This window comes from Xiphophorus hellerii, chromosome 4 (genome assembly GCF_003331165.1).
Source record: "Xiphophorus hellerii strain 12219 chromosome 4, Xiphophorus_hellerii-4.1, whole genome shotgun sequence".
Lineage (NCBI taxonomy): Eukaryota > Metazoa > Chordata > Actinopteri > Cyprinodontiformes > Poeciliidae > Xiphophorus > Xiphophorus hellerii.
Window position 1 is genome coordinate 7,920,828 of NC_045675.1, and position 17,463 is coordinate 7,938,290.

General features: G+C 38.7%; 1 protein-coding gene across 2 annotated transcripts in view; it reads right to left on the reverse strand.

Annotated features, from left to right (window-relative positions):
* The window catches only part of fto (FTO alpha-ketoglutarate dependent dioxygenase), a 146,330-nt gene that overhangs the window by 78,832 nt on the left and 50,035 nt on the right, over positions 1–17,463 (reverse strand). For both annotated transcript variants that reach the window (XM_032560451.1, XM_032560452.1), the window contains exon 8: positions 156–280. In XM_032560451.1, coding sequence (XP_032416342.1) covers positions 156–280 — 125 coding nt within the window. The remainder of the gene's footprint in view (positions 1–155; positions 281–17,463) is intronic.

The following is a 17,463-nucleotide window of genomic DNA, read 5'->3' on the forward strand; positions in this document are numbered from 1 at the left end:
CTTCATATGTGGGTTGTGCTTAACACCTGCGCCACCACAGCACCCCCTGTACTTTTAAACTTGTATATCATTGTCTACTTCAGATTTGACATAAAGCTCTTTATCGGCATAAAGAGTGCAGTATCAGGGACCAAATTTAAGATACATGATGTTACCTGTCTCTCCATGTCTGCCTCTGCTGGTGCCTGTCTGTCAGCGCAGACAAAAGGGTTTCGGCCATTTCCCTTCGTCCCTCCTCGGCTTGGCCTTCCTCCTCCACAGTAGCCAGGAAAAGCATGGTCTGAAAAGATGTAAAACAGATTTTAAGAGAAATATGTGTAAAAGCAGCAATCGTGATCTTAAAAACAGCAAACAGAGAAATGACACCTCTACATCCTACTAAAGCATCCAAACTATCTGGCTTTAATTAATATTAGCCTAAATGTTTAAGACCATGGAATTAGGTGGAAAGACAACCTGAAGTGATTCATACAACCCTTGAGCTTCTATTCTCAGTGTAGAAATTACACAGCTCTGAGCTGAGACTCAATTATAACATCCTCGGGACGGCAGCATACAGTAAGTCTAGTATAAAGTCAGTTTCACATCAGAGGATGGGCAAATTACACCCAATATTAGAGTGTGAGTCAATTAATCGCGTCCTGCACAGTGCAGTGTAATGTGTGAGTATCCCCCTGTTGAACATGAATTACAGGCCAGCTTAAAGTGTGACGTGGCACATCACTGCTAATCAGAGACATCCTGGCAAACCTTCGCCTCCGAGTCTTCCGCAGCCTCTAAGCTGGTAGAGAGGGAGTCAAACGAAAAAGGATCTGGCAGCCCAAATTAAATGCAGCGCTGTCAGCCGCACTCAAATCCCTCTTCCTCTTTACCCGTCACACATTTTCTCCCGCTCTGAATATCCTTAAATGCCTCCCCCCTTAGCCAAGCCTGAGAAGTGATGGATCTGTAACTGTGACTGACTCTGACGCCTTGTTAAGAACAGTCTCTTCCTGTCACATCCACCAGTCAGGCATGTTCATTTCTTCCCATTAACAGTGACTCCCCAACCCAGTCATCCAACCTTCCTTTCAGAAATACTCCACAATATGAGAGAACCTTCATTTCTTCCTCTCCACCTTTTTTTAATCCCTTTCTGACAATCCACCTGTCTGTCTTAATTCATGTGACGATGGCTTTGATTGTCTGCGTGCGTGTTTCCAAAGGAGACGAGTAATATGCTTACTTCCCTCTGCACCACGCAGGACAGGTGTCAAAACACGTAGCGGTGTGTGAATGATTACACCCAACTCGGAAAAGACACCAAAGATTACAGTGACCAGGAGGAGAAAGGGCCGGCTGTACTCCCTCTGCAAACTGTGTCTTTCAGTTTGGATCAAACTCTGTCCTCCTGGGATGAGTGACGGGCTGAGAAAGTACCACAAAGTGCATTCAGACTGTATCACAACCCCAGCTGGTAGACATCACATTGCCATGCTGCCTTTGTGATGCCCCATCAGCGTTTCCCTTGAAACGCTGCAGAGCAAGTGATTCGCAGTTGATCTGAAATCTGCTCCAGTGTGATTCCAATCTTGTTCCAACTCATTTCAAAGTTAAACTTACAAACAGGATGAACGGAAATAGGAAGGATTAACAAAACACGCTGGATAAAAAGCTGAGGTACCTGTATATGATTAATACAAAGTGTTGACAAGACATCAGCCCACACCCATAACTGTTAGGAGTGGGATATAAATTGATTTAATTGATTAATCAAATTTCCTTTATAGTGAAAATTTCATTTTTGTAAAAATCTAGATTTATTTTTTTTTTTCTTCGTCAATGCACTCCTTGAGCTTCCATAGTTCAGAGGGATTGCAGCCCGCCCAATGCCTACCATCATGTTTTACAAACATGTATTTATTTGAACTTTTAATTCTGGTCAGGTTTTTAAGTTTTTGAAAATATGTTTTGTTATTTGGAATTTCGAGGTGAGAAAAATCATAAACCGGATTTAGCATAGAACATTTTTTTACAGTTTACTTTGGATTGTTTTGATTTTTGTTTCTCACACATAATGAAAACTCAAAACTAAGTTTCACAGAAGGTTGGAACAGGCCAAAGTTTTTTTTTTAAATAAATATTAATTTGAGAACAATCACCTGGTATATTCCCAAGTTAATTCTGGTCCAGTTTACCCTTCTAGACAAGAGTATTGCATATATGGGAAATTGAGCGGAAGGAAAACATCTGGCAAAAAAGGTGCACAAGCAACCTTGAGAGAACAATAAAGCAAAGTCCCTTCTAGAATTTAGTGAAGAGTCACAAGAGTCAGATCAGATTGAGGACATGGCCTACAACACTCACAGTTGTATAGTTAGTCATGGACCAAAAGCAACATTGGAAAAGCCAAATCTGGGTTTAGTTAAAGACTGAAATATTGACTAAAATACAATTTTTTAATCAATCTAGAAAGCACCAAAAGAGAAACATAAAAACTAAGTTGACTGAGGTTGAAGCAACAACAACAAAAATGCACGCTTGAAAAGATTGTGAAGCCATAAATAAATTGAGCACATAGGCAGCCACTGTGGAAACAGAGATTGCTCACAATATTTATGGAGGTGGTGATTCCATTTCCCAGCAGGACTTGGTAACTCACCACACTGACAAAAACTGCCAATACTTTGGCTAAAGATGAATGCATCAAAGTGGTTAATTCCTCCTTAAATTGCTTGACCGACAGTCCATAAATGGTGTATTTCTGAGAAAATGATGAGAGAAAAAGACCCAAGAATGAAAAAAGTTGAATTCTATTAAAACAATCTGAGTCAACTTGAGGTATTTTTTTAGAGCTTTTAAAGTTCCTCAAAAAGAATATGAGCAAATTGTGTTCTTTCCACATGCTGCTTATTAGTGTGTTAAAGAAAAAATATATAATTTAAAATAGTTTTGTGTTAAGTTGTCTGTCACATGAGGATACAACCCTGTTTTATTCCAAGAGTTTAGGAGATTTTTAATGTCCGTTATGTGTTTACGTGGTTAATGTGGTTATGTGCACAGAAAATTACAGAAAAAACATCCTTGAATATAAAATATAAGGACATCATTAATGACTTTAGACTTCTGGAAAGTACTACATGCAAAAGCTTTTTTCTTCCTTCTCAATGCTCAATTTTTGTGAGCATGGATTTGCATTTAATTTTGTATGGGTGTCTGCAGTAGAGGGCCCTCTCGTGTGCATGTGTGATTGCATGTCAGAACGCGTGCACGTATGATCTTCTGTTTAAAGGACTCAGTGCTGAGAGAGGCCTTCAGGTTTAGCCCCAGGCTGATCCCCAGGCCATTTAGGCACCCCACTGCTTGTTTACTGGTCAAGCCCAGCCAAAGCCAGACTTCAGTCCTTTATCTTTGGGCTTATGTTAGCACAAATCAGCCCCTTCTTTACTTCTATTTACTCCTCGATGACAGTAGCTGTCCTCACAGTCCACCTCTATCAGCCCAGCGCTGACCACAGATGTCCCGCTGACCCTGGCCACGTCCCGAGGTGAATCAGAGGACAAGGGGAACCTCGGTACCTCCATCCCTGTTTCCCAGTCCCCCAAACTGAGCTCTGTCTATTTTGCTACAACGTCGGCATAAACATTTCCGTTCCTGTGCAGAGGCAGGGTAGGTAAACAAACATGCAGGCAAGCAAAGGTGGTGTTTTCGCTTGTGGAGAGAGCTGGAGTGATGATAGTGTTCCAAGCGGAGGCTGGCTGGAGGGTAGCCTGGGGCAGCTCACTAACACCTCGAGTCAGGACTGTATCTTAACACCAACAAGCATCTGTCTATTCCATCACATTTCTATCGTATAACAACGTGTCACTCATTCAACACAGAATAACACAATGGGAGGACTGTTGCTGCACACAGAGTGCAACATGATGTAAAGCTTCACAGAATGGCTATCTCTGATTACATAATGGCCAACTAGTTTTGAAGGCAGTATTGTTTAAAAGAAAAGATATATGCAGGCACTGAAAGTTTGCACTTCATAAAACTTAGCTACTTGCTGACTAGCAGAGTAGTAACACCTCCATTGAATGCATAAGATGATTTTTATACAAGACTGTCAAGAGACCCAAAGTACTCCTAATCTCTCTGAAATCTTCTGCATTTGCAGGCCACAAATGCTCACAAACCTCAAAACTGACTATGTAATAACTCGTTTAATAAAAGAGATTTCTAGACAAAAGTTGATCAATAAACGGTCACAGAAATTGGACTTCTCACATGTTCCATATCCAAAGAGCATCTCTGTGTCTCAGACTGTAATTCATCTGTATCTCCATGACACTTCATGAAGACAAAGCTAAAGAACATGTCAGAAAACTGATTTTGCTGCCACCTTTGCTTTGTGCAATATTACTACCTCAAGCATGAACAGACTGTTTAAGGTAATGTTTTGGCATCTCAACCAGATTTAGGTTTGAACTTTGAATAGACCATTCCAAAACATTTGTGTTGTTTTTTGAGCTGTTCAACAGTGAGCCTATTGATATGCTTCAGGTTTTTGCCCTGTTGCATTACCCAATTTTGCTTCGGCATGAAGTAAGAAAATGATGTCCAGACAGAAGCCAGAATCACAACTCTATTATTTATATGACACTATCTTTGGCTACTGGTATGATGCTCTTCTTATGAAATGCTGCTTAAATGTTGGGTTTTTGTGACTTCCAGGATACATTGTAATTTTGGTGAACCAATCACTTCTGGAGAGTTTCACCTCAGTTCCATGTTTTCTCCATTTGTGTTTAATGGTTCTCAGTTTGGTTCAGTGAAGTCCCAATCGTAAAAAAATGTTTTGAAACCCTTTCCAAGCTGATGGATATCCCCAACTTTGTTTTTAATATTTTTAATGAAAGAATTCAGCCTATTTTTTGTTGTCAGACTGGTTTTGCTTAAGCAACTTCTTGGTATGACAGCAGTCAGGCCTAAGTGTGGATCACCAAACTGAACCTATTTGTCTGGATAATCACAAATAATTCAGAATTTAACAATAGGGTAAATTACCTTTTCCACACACTGGGCCAGAGTGATATTGAAAGTTTACTTCTGTTAATTGAAATAATTGAAATCATCATTTGAAAACAGTTTTGTACTTTGGTCTTTTTTGGCCCCTTAAGTGTGAATTCTGCAATAGGGCAAATATTTATTCACAATGCAGAAACACAATAGTGTGACACACGTATTAGAAATGATGATGTAGAGCCCACTTTATGCATAGCTACTCCTAATTTCTGAGCTTTTCTCTCATCTGTTTGGCTTTGCTTTGCTTTGACTCTGCTTTCATCAAACTCCAGAGGCTGGACAGAAGATTCAGGTAAACAGTGTTAAAACAAATACAAGCTACAACTGTTTATCAAGTGTCTTTAGGTTAGCACAGTTTTACCCATGTTTGGGACCTTCTTTATAAAATACATGGTTGTTGCACCACCTACTGCAACAATTAAGTATTTTTATTATTTTTGATTGGACGCCCTCAGACCATTTAAAATTTTATCTACAGTAAAATGCTGATTTAGCGTTCTTGTTTTATTTGATCAAGCAACATTCTTCCAAAACTCAATCTCTTCTTGCCCATTTAACAGGTCACCACTTCACCAATGTGGACTTTTGCCACGATTTCAGACCAGCTGCTCTAACACCTGATTTTATTGGCCTTGGGAGTGGGAGTGTAGCAGATTCACAGCTGCCTGCATCTTCCTCTCCCCTTTAATACAGGAAACCAATATCACTTTGACCACCAGTGGGAAAAAAAAGCATCAGGCACCTTGCTCTGGGTAATGGATAGCTTCTGCTCACTGATATAAACAACAGGGGAGCTGTGATCCTGTCAAGGCCATTTCCAGTCTGAACAAGGGATCTGTGTGTGTTTGCTTCCTTCCACCGCAGAGTTACTTTGTGCTCTTTATCGGTAGAACAACTATAGTATCTGGGAAAGAAATACGCTTACACCACGTACCCTGTTCTGTAACACTACACCACAATTATAAAAAAAAAGGTGTGTGTGTGTGTACGTACATTATTTCTGCCATCTGCCTACTGTCACAAGATCATAGATCGTTCAAAATTTGGGGAATATCTGAAATTAAATTTACTCTACTTCCCAAAGATTGGTTGATGATGTACAAGTGCATGTGCTCTGTATGTGTGTGAATGTGTGTTTGTGCTTTACTATTTCTCACACTGTAAGGCTAATTCTTCCAACAAATACTACAGTGTGAGAACCCACTGCTCCTTGGAGCAAAAATCCCAAACCCTATAGAAAGGAGTGCTGTTTAGGGGGGTTAGGGTTAGGACCAAGGTCTGAATTGAATTGAATTTAGGTCAGGATTACATTTAGGCATGTACTGGTAATGGTTAGATATAGGATAAGGATTTTTAGATTGTGAAGTAACACAAATGATGATTTATCAGAATTTGATGCCACAAAGTATTATTCATTTAGATATTTTTATTTCCTCTTTGCTGCTACACATTTTTTTTTTTTTATCAAACCACCAGGGGATGGTCTTTAAAATCTTGTTATCCTATACTCATAAAAACAAGAATTTTGTTAAACTTCAGTAAAAATAAGACATCAGTTTCAGAATTTCTCAATATATACACAGAATATTATTTGGGAGAGGCAGTGGTTAGTTGCTACAGGCTCCATATAGCAACAGAAAGCACTTTCTCTGGCATCTCATTAGAAAGGCTTTACACCACAGGGGCAATATGATGGAGAGTTTGTAAAATCTTGAATAAAACTATTTGCCAAGACGCAAAGAAACTAACATAACATTTTTGTTGTTTGTTGGGGTTTTTTCTAAAAATTTTTCTACCACCCACACTGATCATAAAAAATATTATATTCAAAGACTATTGGCATTTTCATTTATTTGTTCATTTTACCTTCAGTCCAAGTTACCTTCAGAACCTGACATGGACGCTAGGGCATTGTAGTTATTATTATTGTGTGAGCGTGTGTGTATGTGCATTTGTGAGAGGGTAACAGTGAGTGTGCTGATGTGTTCTTGCCATCTCCATGGTGACAGAAACCAAGGCCTTTCTACCGGGTTGACCTCTGCAGGGTCTCGGGCACCATCAATTACGTCAGCTAGTAAAATGGGCTTTGCAAAACACAGCAGATTATATGGAGTGTAAAACATTAGAAAAATGTGTCTAAAACATCAGAGCAACTTGTTTGAAGTGACAAAAGGTTGGGGAGAAATAGAGACAGACCCGAAAAGGAGAGACCCCTGACATGTGATTTTGTTTGAAGGCTTTGTAACACACTCAAGTGGGCAGGGACGCTTTCTTTGACCCTTACGGCAGTCCATCTTTTGGGCAGAATACGAGCAGGATGGACGGACATATGCTTTGCACAGGGTCAAATGAAGCAGAACTCACAGGCTTTTGTGCCGTTTTCTTTTGGTGTGAGAAGAAAAGGCAAATCTGCTGTCAAGTTGCAATCCAACACACCCACAAAAATCATATAAGAAGTTTGCCATGCTGTTTTTTTGTACTTAATTTTTTGGACAAGTTTTTGTCTCTGACTTATCATGAGCGGGTGTGGATTCAATTGTATTTAATGGCTCAATCACATAGGTCCTAGTGTGAACGAGTTTTCCAGGAGGGCAAAAAAAGGATAGTGCAAAACCTCCTGAGCAAACTGGCTTGAATGTGCAATCCATCCATCACAGTGAAGCTTTGAGAGGCCCTTTGACTAATTCAGGACAATAAAGACAGAGCTGGACAGAGATGTTTGCGATGAGCGCGACACTCAAGCACCTTCTGCTCTCTTAAAACCCCCCTTTCTCTCTTTCAGTTTATGAAAGCTGAGTCTAGATTCCAGCTAGATAGCAGATTGCGATCAGTGCCTCATTCTCCTGCCAGTAGAAAGCTTTTTGCTGACTGGGGCCAAAGCCAGTCTTTTTAAGCCCAAGAGTTACAGTGTTACTCACATTGCACCATACATCAGGTCTTCAAAAATGCTAAACCAATAAAATGAGTTTCCATCCATCTTGACATGCTCACACAGAAGAATTTGGTTTTAGAAGAAGGGGAAATGCCCGCCGGGGCAGAAATGCACAGCTAACAAAGTTTTGATTGACTGCGTGGGTTCTGGGAAGTAGCGATTCTTCAGTTTTAGCATCTGGCTGCAGTAGTGAGATTTTACAGGCCTTCTTCAATGTCATGTCTTACATCAAATGTGAATTAGCTATAGCAGTACAGTAAAAAAGAGTGACTGTATCTTAAGTGCAGCAGATTGGGATCTCTAAAATTATAGGTTCCGTGCCATGACATACTGTGCAGTCACTTAAAACGACGAGGTCTGAGCAACATTTTATAAGGGAAACCTGGTTTAACCAAAGCTAGGATTGCAGTCAGAAATATTCAACTAACCAAATGTTCTAAGGATTTATCAATTAAATTTGTGTCAGTAAAAATGCAAATATAGACCTTCCCATGATAGCATTCAAAGTAATTTGCAATTATAGTAAAAACAAAATAATTTTTCACAAAAGCTGAGAAAGAGAGACCATTTTGTCACATCAGAGAAGGGCCTTGTTTAAAACATAGGGTATGTTTGCAAACCTCCCGGAAGTTTGCAAACTTCCGGGAGGCATTTTGTTGCAAGTTATACAACAAAATGCCACTACCATGTCAATGCCAGATATCTATAGGATGATCTGATGAACGCTAGTACAAGTCCTTCATCAGCAACTAGAAAACGTAAACTAAATAAGCAATGACTTCATTGCTGAACTCCATAACTTGAATAAAATATATCAGACTGAGGTCCAGAGACAACTTTATGGAATGATAACGACTGATTGATAGAAACAAAATGCATTTGCTTGCAAACGTGGACCAGCATTATATCTGTGCAAAGAGTTAGTCTGTTGATGGTGTACCTGGCTACATTGATTCCTAGATAAAACAGGCTTTTTTTTTAAGAGGATCTAGATGCCTTCTGTTGACAAATTAAATCTCAGTCAAGTCAAGCAAGGTCTGGATGAGAAAAAGATCCTAGAGGTTCCTATAGAAGCCTTAAAAGTCAACATCTTTGGTGGGATTTTTAAGAAGTCAATTGCAGCACAGAAGCAATCAAGCATTGCTGATCTATAGATTTTTTTGCACACAAGAAATTCATGAATTCTGAATCTTATTTTTCGATCAAAATCTGTCATCTGCAGTTTTCCTGTGTAAAAATAAATCCAGTGCTTTACTGCATTATTTAAACCCCTCCACAGCTTTGGTTGTTGAGTTGCAGACAATGGCACACATTAGTAATCAGTTAAATATAACTGGATTATGAACTCACTTATGCTTACTGTCTACTACAGTCTGGCATGAAACTCGCACACACTAATAGCTTTTACATTTAATAATGCCTGTTCAACAAAGCCATATACATTCCTCAAAGATCTGGGAGAACGCTGATATAATCTAATTAAGTAAAAGGAATTAAGACTGAATATGGTACTCTTTGGACTGAGTTACTTCATGGATGTTATTATCGAAATAAATAAAAAATCTGCCATACAGTGTAGTCACGTCCAAGAGCTCAAACAGATAAAACTTTTTTATGTTTGTGTGCGTCTGTGTTGGCTCTCTGTGGTTGTATTTTTAGTTTCATCTTTACTCAAAAGAGTCGCTAATAAGAATGATGTTTGGTGGCCAACTTTTATTGCAAGTGTGCTTTATCTAATCAGCATTTGGAAACAAATCCCAAAGGATTTTTCAAACAATCTGTTCTTTGAAAACACAGTGTTTTCAAAGATCAAGCACCTTATCAATTGACAGTTCTGGAAAGGCAGAAAAACAAAAAACCGAATTAATGTAAGTGATTTTTAATCACAGAATGCTTCCTGAATAGTTGCCCCTAAACAAACCTGAAAGCTGGAAAACATACTTCACTCATAGATTGTAATCTAAAGGAAAAAAATTTTGATTCAGAATACTCACATCTCCAAATACCAGATTTCTTGAAACATTCACCCAGGTGCTTTTTCACTCTCATTATGTTTGGGGTGTTTGTGCATGTGTGAATGGTTCTCAGCCAGGGAGGCTGATGAGAGCGGCTAAAAGGTGTTTATGAGACCGTTAGCCAGGAGAGGATGCTGCCCTGCAGCTTTCACCCAAATAAAAGAGTCATTCATTACTTCCAACATGACCCTCTCATTACACACAAATAGGAATTAATGAGTGCTATATCGGGCGCTCCCAGCTGAGTGAGGCGGGGCTCGCTAAAGGACTAGCGTTAATTACACTGTCCTACATCTCACCCATTTAACACCACACATCAGATCGCTTTTTGCAGAGATGGAATAGCAATGGCCTTTCACTGCACAAGGATGGACACTCTGAACTCCAGAAATGTAACCGTTAATGTAAAAACAGAGAACTCAGTTGAAAAAGAAAACAGTTGTAAATTTTTTTTTCAGATTTTTACTAGAGAACAAAGATCTTCAGTTTGATCTCAGGTGTGCTGTGCTTCTTGTACTGTACAAGCCTTCTTTTGAAAGGCGCTGACAAGAACTTCACTCAGTGCTCCTTGGACTTCCTCTTTATTGTACACCATCATCTTGTTTACAGCATCAGCTTTACTGTTGTTTCATATTTACTGAGAACTTTTATTTGTGATGATGCTTGCCAAGTATACTGCTACTGCTTCCAAACTTTTGACCTTTCAGGCAATCAGAAGTGTGATTATTGGCCAATATGAGAAGACTGCATTATTTTATTATGACAACAGACAGAGACACTGATTTTGGTGGTGCACTCTAGTTGTACAACTGCCAGACGCTGTAAAAATGGAAACATAGGACAAGGCCTACTTCTTTTGGAACTACACAAATATCAACAAACTTCTTCCCTTCTGTTATAATTGTCTCCTTATGACTGTCCTGACCTCTCCTCCTGGTTACCTTAAGATAATGTGTTTTATTTCTTTAACCAAATAAAGTCAGTTTTGCACCAGATTAAATTTTTCATCATTTCCTGTCAAGCAGAACAAATCTGCCCAAACACAGTAAAAGTAATCAGACTCACCATAATGATATGTTTTGCCAATATCAAGTATCACTTAGTAATTCTGTTAAATTGTTACTTAAATTGTCTTGATATTTCAAATAGTTCATAATTCCGCACACACTCACAACGCTCCTATTTCCAGGTAAAGTCTTAGTCGAGTTCAACAAATTCCACATGTTTACCTTTGTGATGGTAGGACGGATGGATAATGGTTGTCACGATGACTTGACATGGAAAGATGACACTAACAGCAGGTTTTAGATGTCTGTCTTCTTTTTTTTACCTCCTTTGCAATTCTGCTCACTGTGCAAGATAAACATGGGTCATAATCCAGCCAAGCAGCTAGCCCACTAAAACAGAAAGTTGCAAATTACAAACTGGGAACCCAATTTATTCACCTTTAGCCTTTTTACTTATCTTTATCCTGGATGCCAATAAAACGTAGCTGGAAATGCACTTTTACTACATACAAATCTGACGCAAACATTAATAAGGTAAAAGATTTGTGTTATAAGGAATATATTATACTGGGTCTCAGATGGTTCTATAAATGTTTTCTGCTTAAGCTACTCGCAATAATAAACTCAAAAGCATTTGGGACATTTTAAGCTCAGAAACAGTAAGATAAACTGGAAGAAATCAGTTGACCAATTTGATTAGTGGTCATCTTATTAATGGCCAACCCTTTTTTGTTTTTATGACTGGCGCACAAAAGTGTATTAATTTTATCTTTGGATCTTGATCTCACTGGTGCATAACAATACCAAAAAACAGATTACCTTGCTAACACCTATCTTCTATTTTTGTCCCTAATTAGGCTTTAACTGTTTTTCTTCCACTTTTAGGGGGATCTACAGTTGGGGTGGGCTGTTTTGATTTTCATTAATTGGTTTCATTTATTGTTTCATCTGTGTGGGTAAAATAAAGCCCTCAGAGACAGCAGCTGTGATTAGGGGCTCTGTAAATAAATGTGAGATGAATCTGAGATGGAGATAAACAGTAATAAAAATGGCAACCACGGGAGCTGATTAAAATTCAGATTTGGATTTAAAAGATTTGTTTAAGAGAATATACAGAGCTCTGGATAGCAGACCTGTATTTGTGTTCAGTTTGGCTTGCAGAGCTCATTTGGAGGTTGCAACCAAAAACTTTATATATATTGAAGCACTACTTTGCAAAGTAGTGCTTAGCTGTGAAGTGTAATGACAATAATAAATCCTTTTCCTTCTTGGGTTTTCTTCTAATGAAGAGCTTAAATTTCAAAGTGCAAAAATACCCATTGCAGCCATTAGTTCCAAGTCTTAAAGTTTGTGTCTCACCAACTTTGTAGAGACTGAAATCTTCATTGCCCAATACTTCAAGTCTTACTGGCTGTGAAAATATATTTTCAATTCTTAACATATTTTTATTTGGATTTCAGTTTGGTATTTGATAGGGCCTGTTCACCACATGAATGTGTTTAATCTGAATCATTACACTGTTGCTCTGGTTGCGTGTTTAGAGCCTTGATTTGTTTTTGTTTTGTTTTTTGTTTTTCTCCTGGCAGTAGTTCACAGAGGCAGAAGGTGAACTACTGCCTCTGTCAAGTATTTTCCAGACTAAAACATGTTTTCTTCCAGGATCACCCTGTATTTAGCTCCATCACCATAATATGGTGTTGCCACCACCTTGCTTCACCCTGGTGACGGTGAGTTAAGAGTGTGCAATTATTCACCCAACGTAGCACGTAGACAAAGAAAGATAATTTTGGTCTCATCTAACTAAGCACCTTCAAATGTCTTTTGTCTCCCCTTAATGGCTTGTGAAGTGTCTTATGGCTCTCTAACACCAATTAAACAATCTTACTACTCTTCCATGCAGGCAAGAACAACTAATACTTGTCTTTTAAACAGATTATCTCACCTAAACTGTGACTCTCTGCTGTTCGTCCAGAGTTATCGTAGTGGCTGTTTTGTCATTTGATTCTTTATTTATTAGGTCTGTTAGCATAGGTCGAAGTGCTTAAAAAAACCTAGCACTACCTGTTCAGAACATTTTAATATCTGGTTTGCGCTTTGGTCTTCATGAAGCAGGTGGTTCCCTAATGTTGTCGAACAAACATCTAAGTGTGTCACTCAAAGATATTGATGGTAACATTTTGCACAGATGATGGGCATATTTATTAGGTCAGTTCTAAAGACATTTGGTTGCCCAGATTTCATTAAAGGGTATCAGAATAAAATATTTTTACGTGTCAAAATATTTTAGAAACCAAGTGCCCCTTTTGGGCCCAGATCACAATTATGCACCACTTTGTGTTAGCCTGTCACATCGATTGAAGGCTGTGTTTGTGACGAGACAAAATGGGAAAATATTATTGCAAGACACTGCAAATATCCGTGAGCTAGACGCTATATTTTCAATACATAAAATGATTACATAAATATATACATAAAATCAAATTTCTTGTCTTAATGACAAATAATGATGTTTTCTTTTGTCAATGGCAATGTCTTTCGCTAAACTTCTGTGACATGATTGCCTGTGAGAGGAGTAAACAATTACACCTGGATCAAAGTAGAGCCATAATTATATGTCAAATGCTGGTTAGCATTAGCGTCTCTCGTCAGGTAGAAGAGGGGCGGGCATTGCTGTGAGATGTTCGGAAATATCTCTTTCATCTTTTTATACTTTCTCCCCCATCAAGGCATGTTTTAACAAACACACACTTCATCCTTCATCTTTCTTTTGCTCTGTTTTTTTTTGATGGTATGACACAGGAAGAAGCTGAGCCCTGCAGCCAACGCCGCCGTCCACACTGAATGCGATTAAAGTGAGCAGTGATTAATCTGGGCTGCCCCATAAGTCCTCTTTACCACTTTAATGGATGTTATCTCCCCCTCCTCTGAAGGTTTATCTTGCTGATCGGGGCCAAGGATGAGGAGAGGAAAAGGAGGGGAGGGAGAGTGGCTACGGGTAGGGGGGAAGAAATCAAACCAAATCCATACCGAGGTAAGTAAATGAATAAGCAAGTAAATAAAGTGAGTAAATAAATAAAAGCAGGGATTGAGGGTGCTGCTAAGCGGATAAGGCAGATCAGTCTCTGTAAAGTGCTCATTTGTTTTCTAAGAAGACGAGACAAGCTGCCTTCGAAGCCCACAGACGGAATTAAAGAAAAAAATCCTGTCGACGTTACAATTCCGAGGACAAAACTTTGAATAAATCTTCTCACAATAACACTGAAAAGATAAGGTGAAGACAGTACGCAGCCGCCATTCAAAGGCAGTAAATAAAGTAAACAAATAAATGGCATTACTTTCTGTGCAGTTTCTACATTCAGACAAGCAGTCAATAATGATGATATTTCCCTCAGGTGCAGAAGGGCAACAAGCTTGGTCAGATTTGAGTTAATCATGCGACAGAAAATACTAATTTCATCCCACACAGAGTTTAAGACATGATGTTATTGGAACAATCTAATTTTAATAAAATAGTACAAATTCTGACAACAGAATAATAACCTTAATTTTACTGGAAATACTAACAAAATAAAAGGTGCATCAACAGTTGCAGTAACTTCTTCACATGTTCTTTACTTGGCCTAACCTGAACAGTTTCTAAAAACTCAGATAATGTTTACAGAAATCACACAAAATTACAGATAACTCAAGTACACCAAACAAAATAGTAAACAGGAAAAACAAAAACTTACATACAACAGAAACTAGACATAGGCCGGTTACTGCTATCAAGGTATGAGCCCATTTTAAAACTAATTTACCTTCAAACTGTTCTTACTATTTGTGCCAAACAAAGTAACCAGTTATGAACACAAGGCACAGGGTTACCCCTCTCCCACCTATTGCTGCACACTGCTAGGCAGCAGGCTGAAGGAAGACCAAATCACATTTTTCTTTTTTTTTCATTTGTATGATAATGAGCCAAAGGCAATTATTTACTCAAATTGACAATAAGGATTTACTCTCCTCTATTCTCTTACCACCATTTACTAGGATGACAAATTGTGAAAATATGTCAGGACTCAACACATCACTGTGTTGAAACACAAAATGTGCCACAACCTGTCAAACTTATAAAGGTAATGTAGTCTCTAACTACATTCGGCAAGCTACCAGCGGCACAACTTGGTAAACTGAACATATTAGCTTGTTACTATATAAAGAACAGAATAACAAAACTGAATATGAATGTATAAAATTCATTAGGGTTTTTTATAAGATGCCATATTTCACTCAAGTTGTTTTTCTGCTTATTTTTTCTGAATTCCAAATTTTAGATTTCACAACATTGGCTTTAGTAAAACAATAAATATAAAATGAATTCTGGTGGAAAATCAGTGTCTGAAATTTTTTTATAAAATAGACGTCAAAAACTAAACTAACAATTGTGTTATTTTTATCCTATAGCTTTGCTGAAATCTGTCTTAGAGTACAACTTATAAATAATGTTATTTTAGCAGCAGTATTAATATTAGCTGCATTTGTACTTTAAACATACATATACCATGATGATCATTTTTGTTTGTTCTGTATAAATATCAAAGACACTATGAAAAAGTGTCTTTGTTCATCTTTCACAAAAGGCCATCACACCATGAGATTCTAATACCGCCTCATGCCTGTTTTAAACTTCTCAAAATGGACACTAGTGTTTTTGTTCTATTATGCGAGCACAGCCATAATACTGTGACAGGGTTAAAGCTGTTCAGGGCTTTCATTTTCCCTTTTTTTCCCTCCCCACTCCGGCTTACAGCGATGTTGCAGTGAGATTCTGTCGTAGACAAACCTCTGCGGGATTCCATTCAACACTAGTGTACATCTTTAGGTACAAAGCTGCGGGCTGCATTGGCTCCAGGTAACATAAACGCTCCCTTCAAGCCACCGCGTATATCTGCCCATGGAAATTCTCTAAAGGGGTTTAAGCGTTTACGAAGAAACACTATCAGGCACTGCCGAAAAATTCAGCTTACCCTGTTGAATAGGGACTTCAAAGAGAATTGCAAATACCTTCGCACCGCTACATTTTCTCCCCTCTTTTTCTTGCTCTGCCTCTCCGCATCTCTTCCTGGTTCTTTTCATTTTCTTTTTTCATGCTTCCAAACATGAGCCGCTGTGTGATGTAAAATGTATTATCAGCCATATATTTCCTCTTTAAATGAATAATAACAATAATCTCGGAGTAATTTCTTTCTTACACAGCTCTGTCTAAATAGGGCAAAGCAAGCAAGCTAATAAAGAGCTGTGGATAAACAAGGCCGCACAGTAATGAACGTGTGGATTAGGGCCTCCAGTCTATGTTCGGCGATAAGGGGAAAAACAGCGACTCCTATCCAGGTAAGAGCACTTACTGGCTGTCAGGGAAGGATAAACTACTCTGCAGCTGCACTATTTACTTCCTACACTCACATTGTGGACACACAAACAGAAACACTGATGGTTACAAATAAATCAACACCCGCACACCCCTTCACACACACCGTCAGCGCATAAGAACCACAAAGAATCGGAATAAAATAAACGTATAAGCCTATTTACTGAGGACAGAGCTCTAAACGCAAAACAATACGGTGCATACACACGGTGTGATTTAATGTTAGAGATAATAAATGGCTTCATAATGAGCAATAAAAACGGTCCTTAAACAGTTTACTGCTTAGTTCACACTTATAATTAATCTGGGTTGCATGTGTGCATTTAAAGTGGGTATAAAACTCTGTGCAAGTAAAAGAGTAAAATGAGTGCTGGGAAACATCTGCTGCGTCATGCAGCTGTAAAAGAAAAAAAAAAGAGAAAAACAAAGAATACTGCTTTTTTTCCACCTCACCTGGACCAGGAAGCTATCTAGAAAAATTTATACCACATGCATGCACACAAAAAAATGTTTTGTAAAATTATTTAGCACAACAGGAAACCATAACATTTATAATGTTTTACAAAGCCATCAAATAAAGAGAGAGGGGATTAATTGCCCCGGTCCGACCTTAAAATAATTATTTTGAGCGGTGCAACTCTAAACCCCAACGAAATTGATACACTTTGATAATTAGATTCTTGGCACTGACCCGCTGAAGTCAATAAAGGTTATTAAGGCCAATTGCTGTCTAAACGCATTACGGGCAGAGTAAACTGTCCGTCGGAGGCCCCTGCTACTCCAGCGCCAATATGATAATCCATTCTCCGTCCTGGGGGTTTCTTCCCCAGCGCCTGTGTCTCCACTCTGCCATACAAAACCAGATTGGATTCGCTTAACCTTTCCAGGACTTTGATCAAATGAGCTCACACAGCAATAACATTTACATTGACCCCCCCACCCCCCCAAAACCTCCCCAACACACACACACACCCCCGCACACAAACGTTCTCTCACCTCTCTCCACCTCCTCCTCTGATTCTACAGACTCTCCATCCCTCTTTCTAC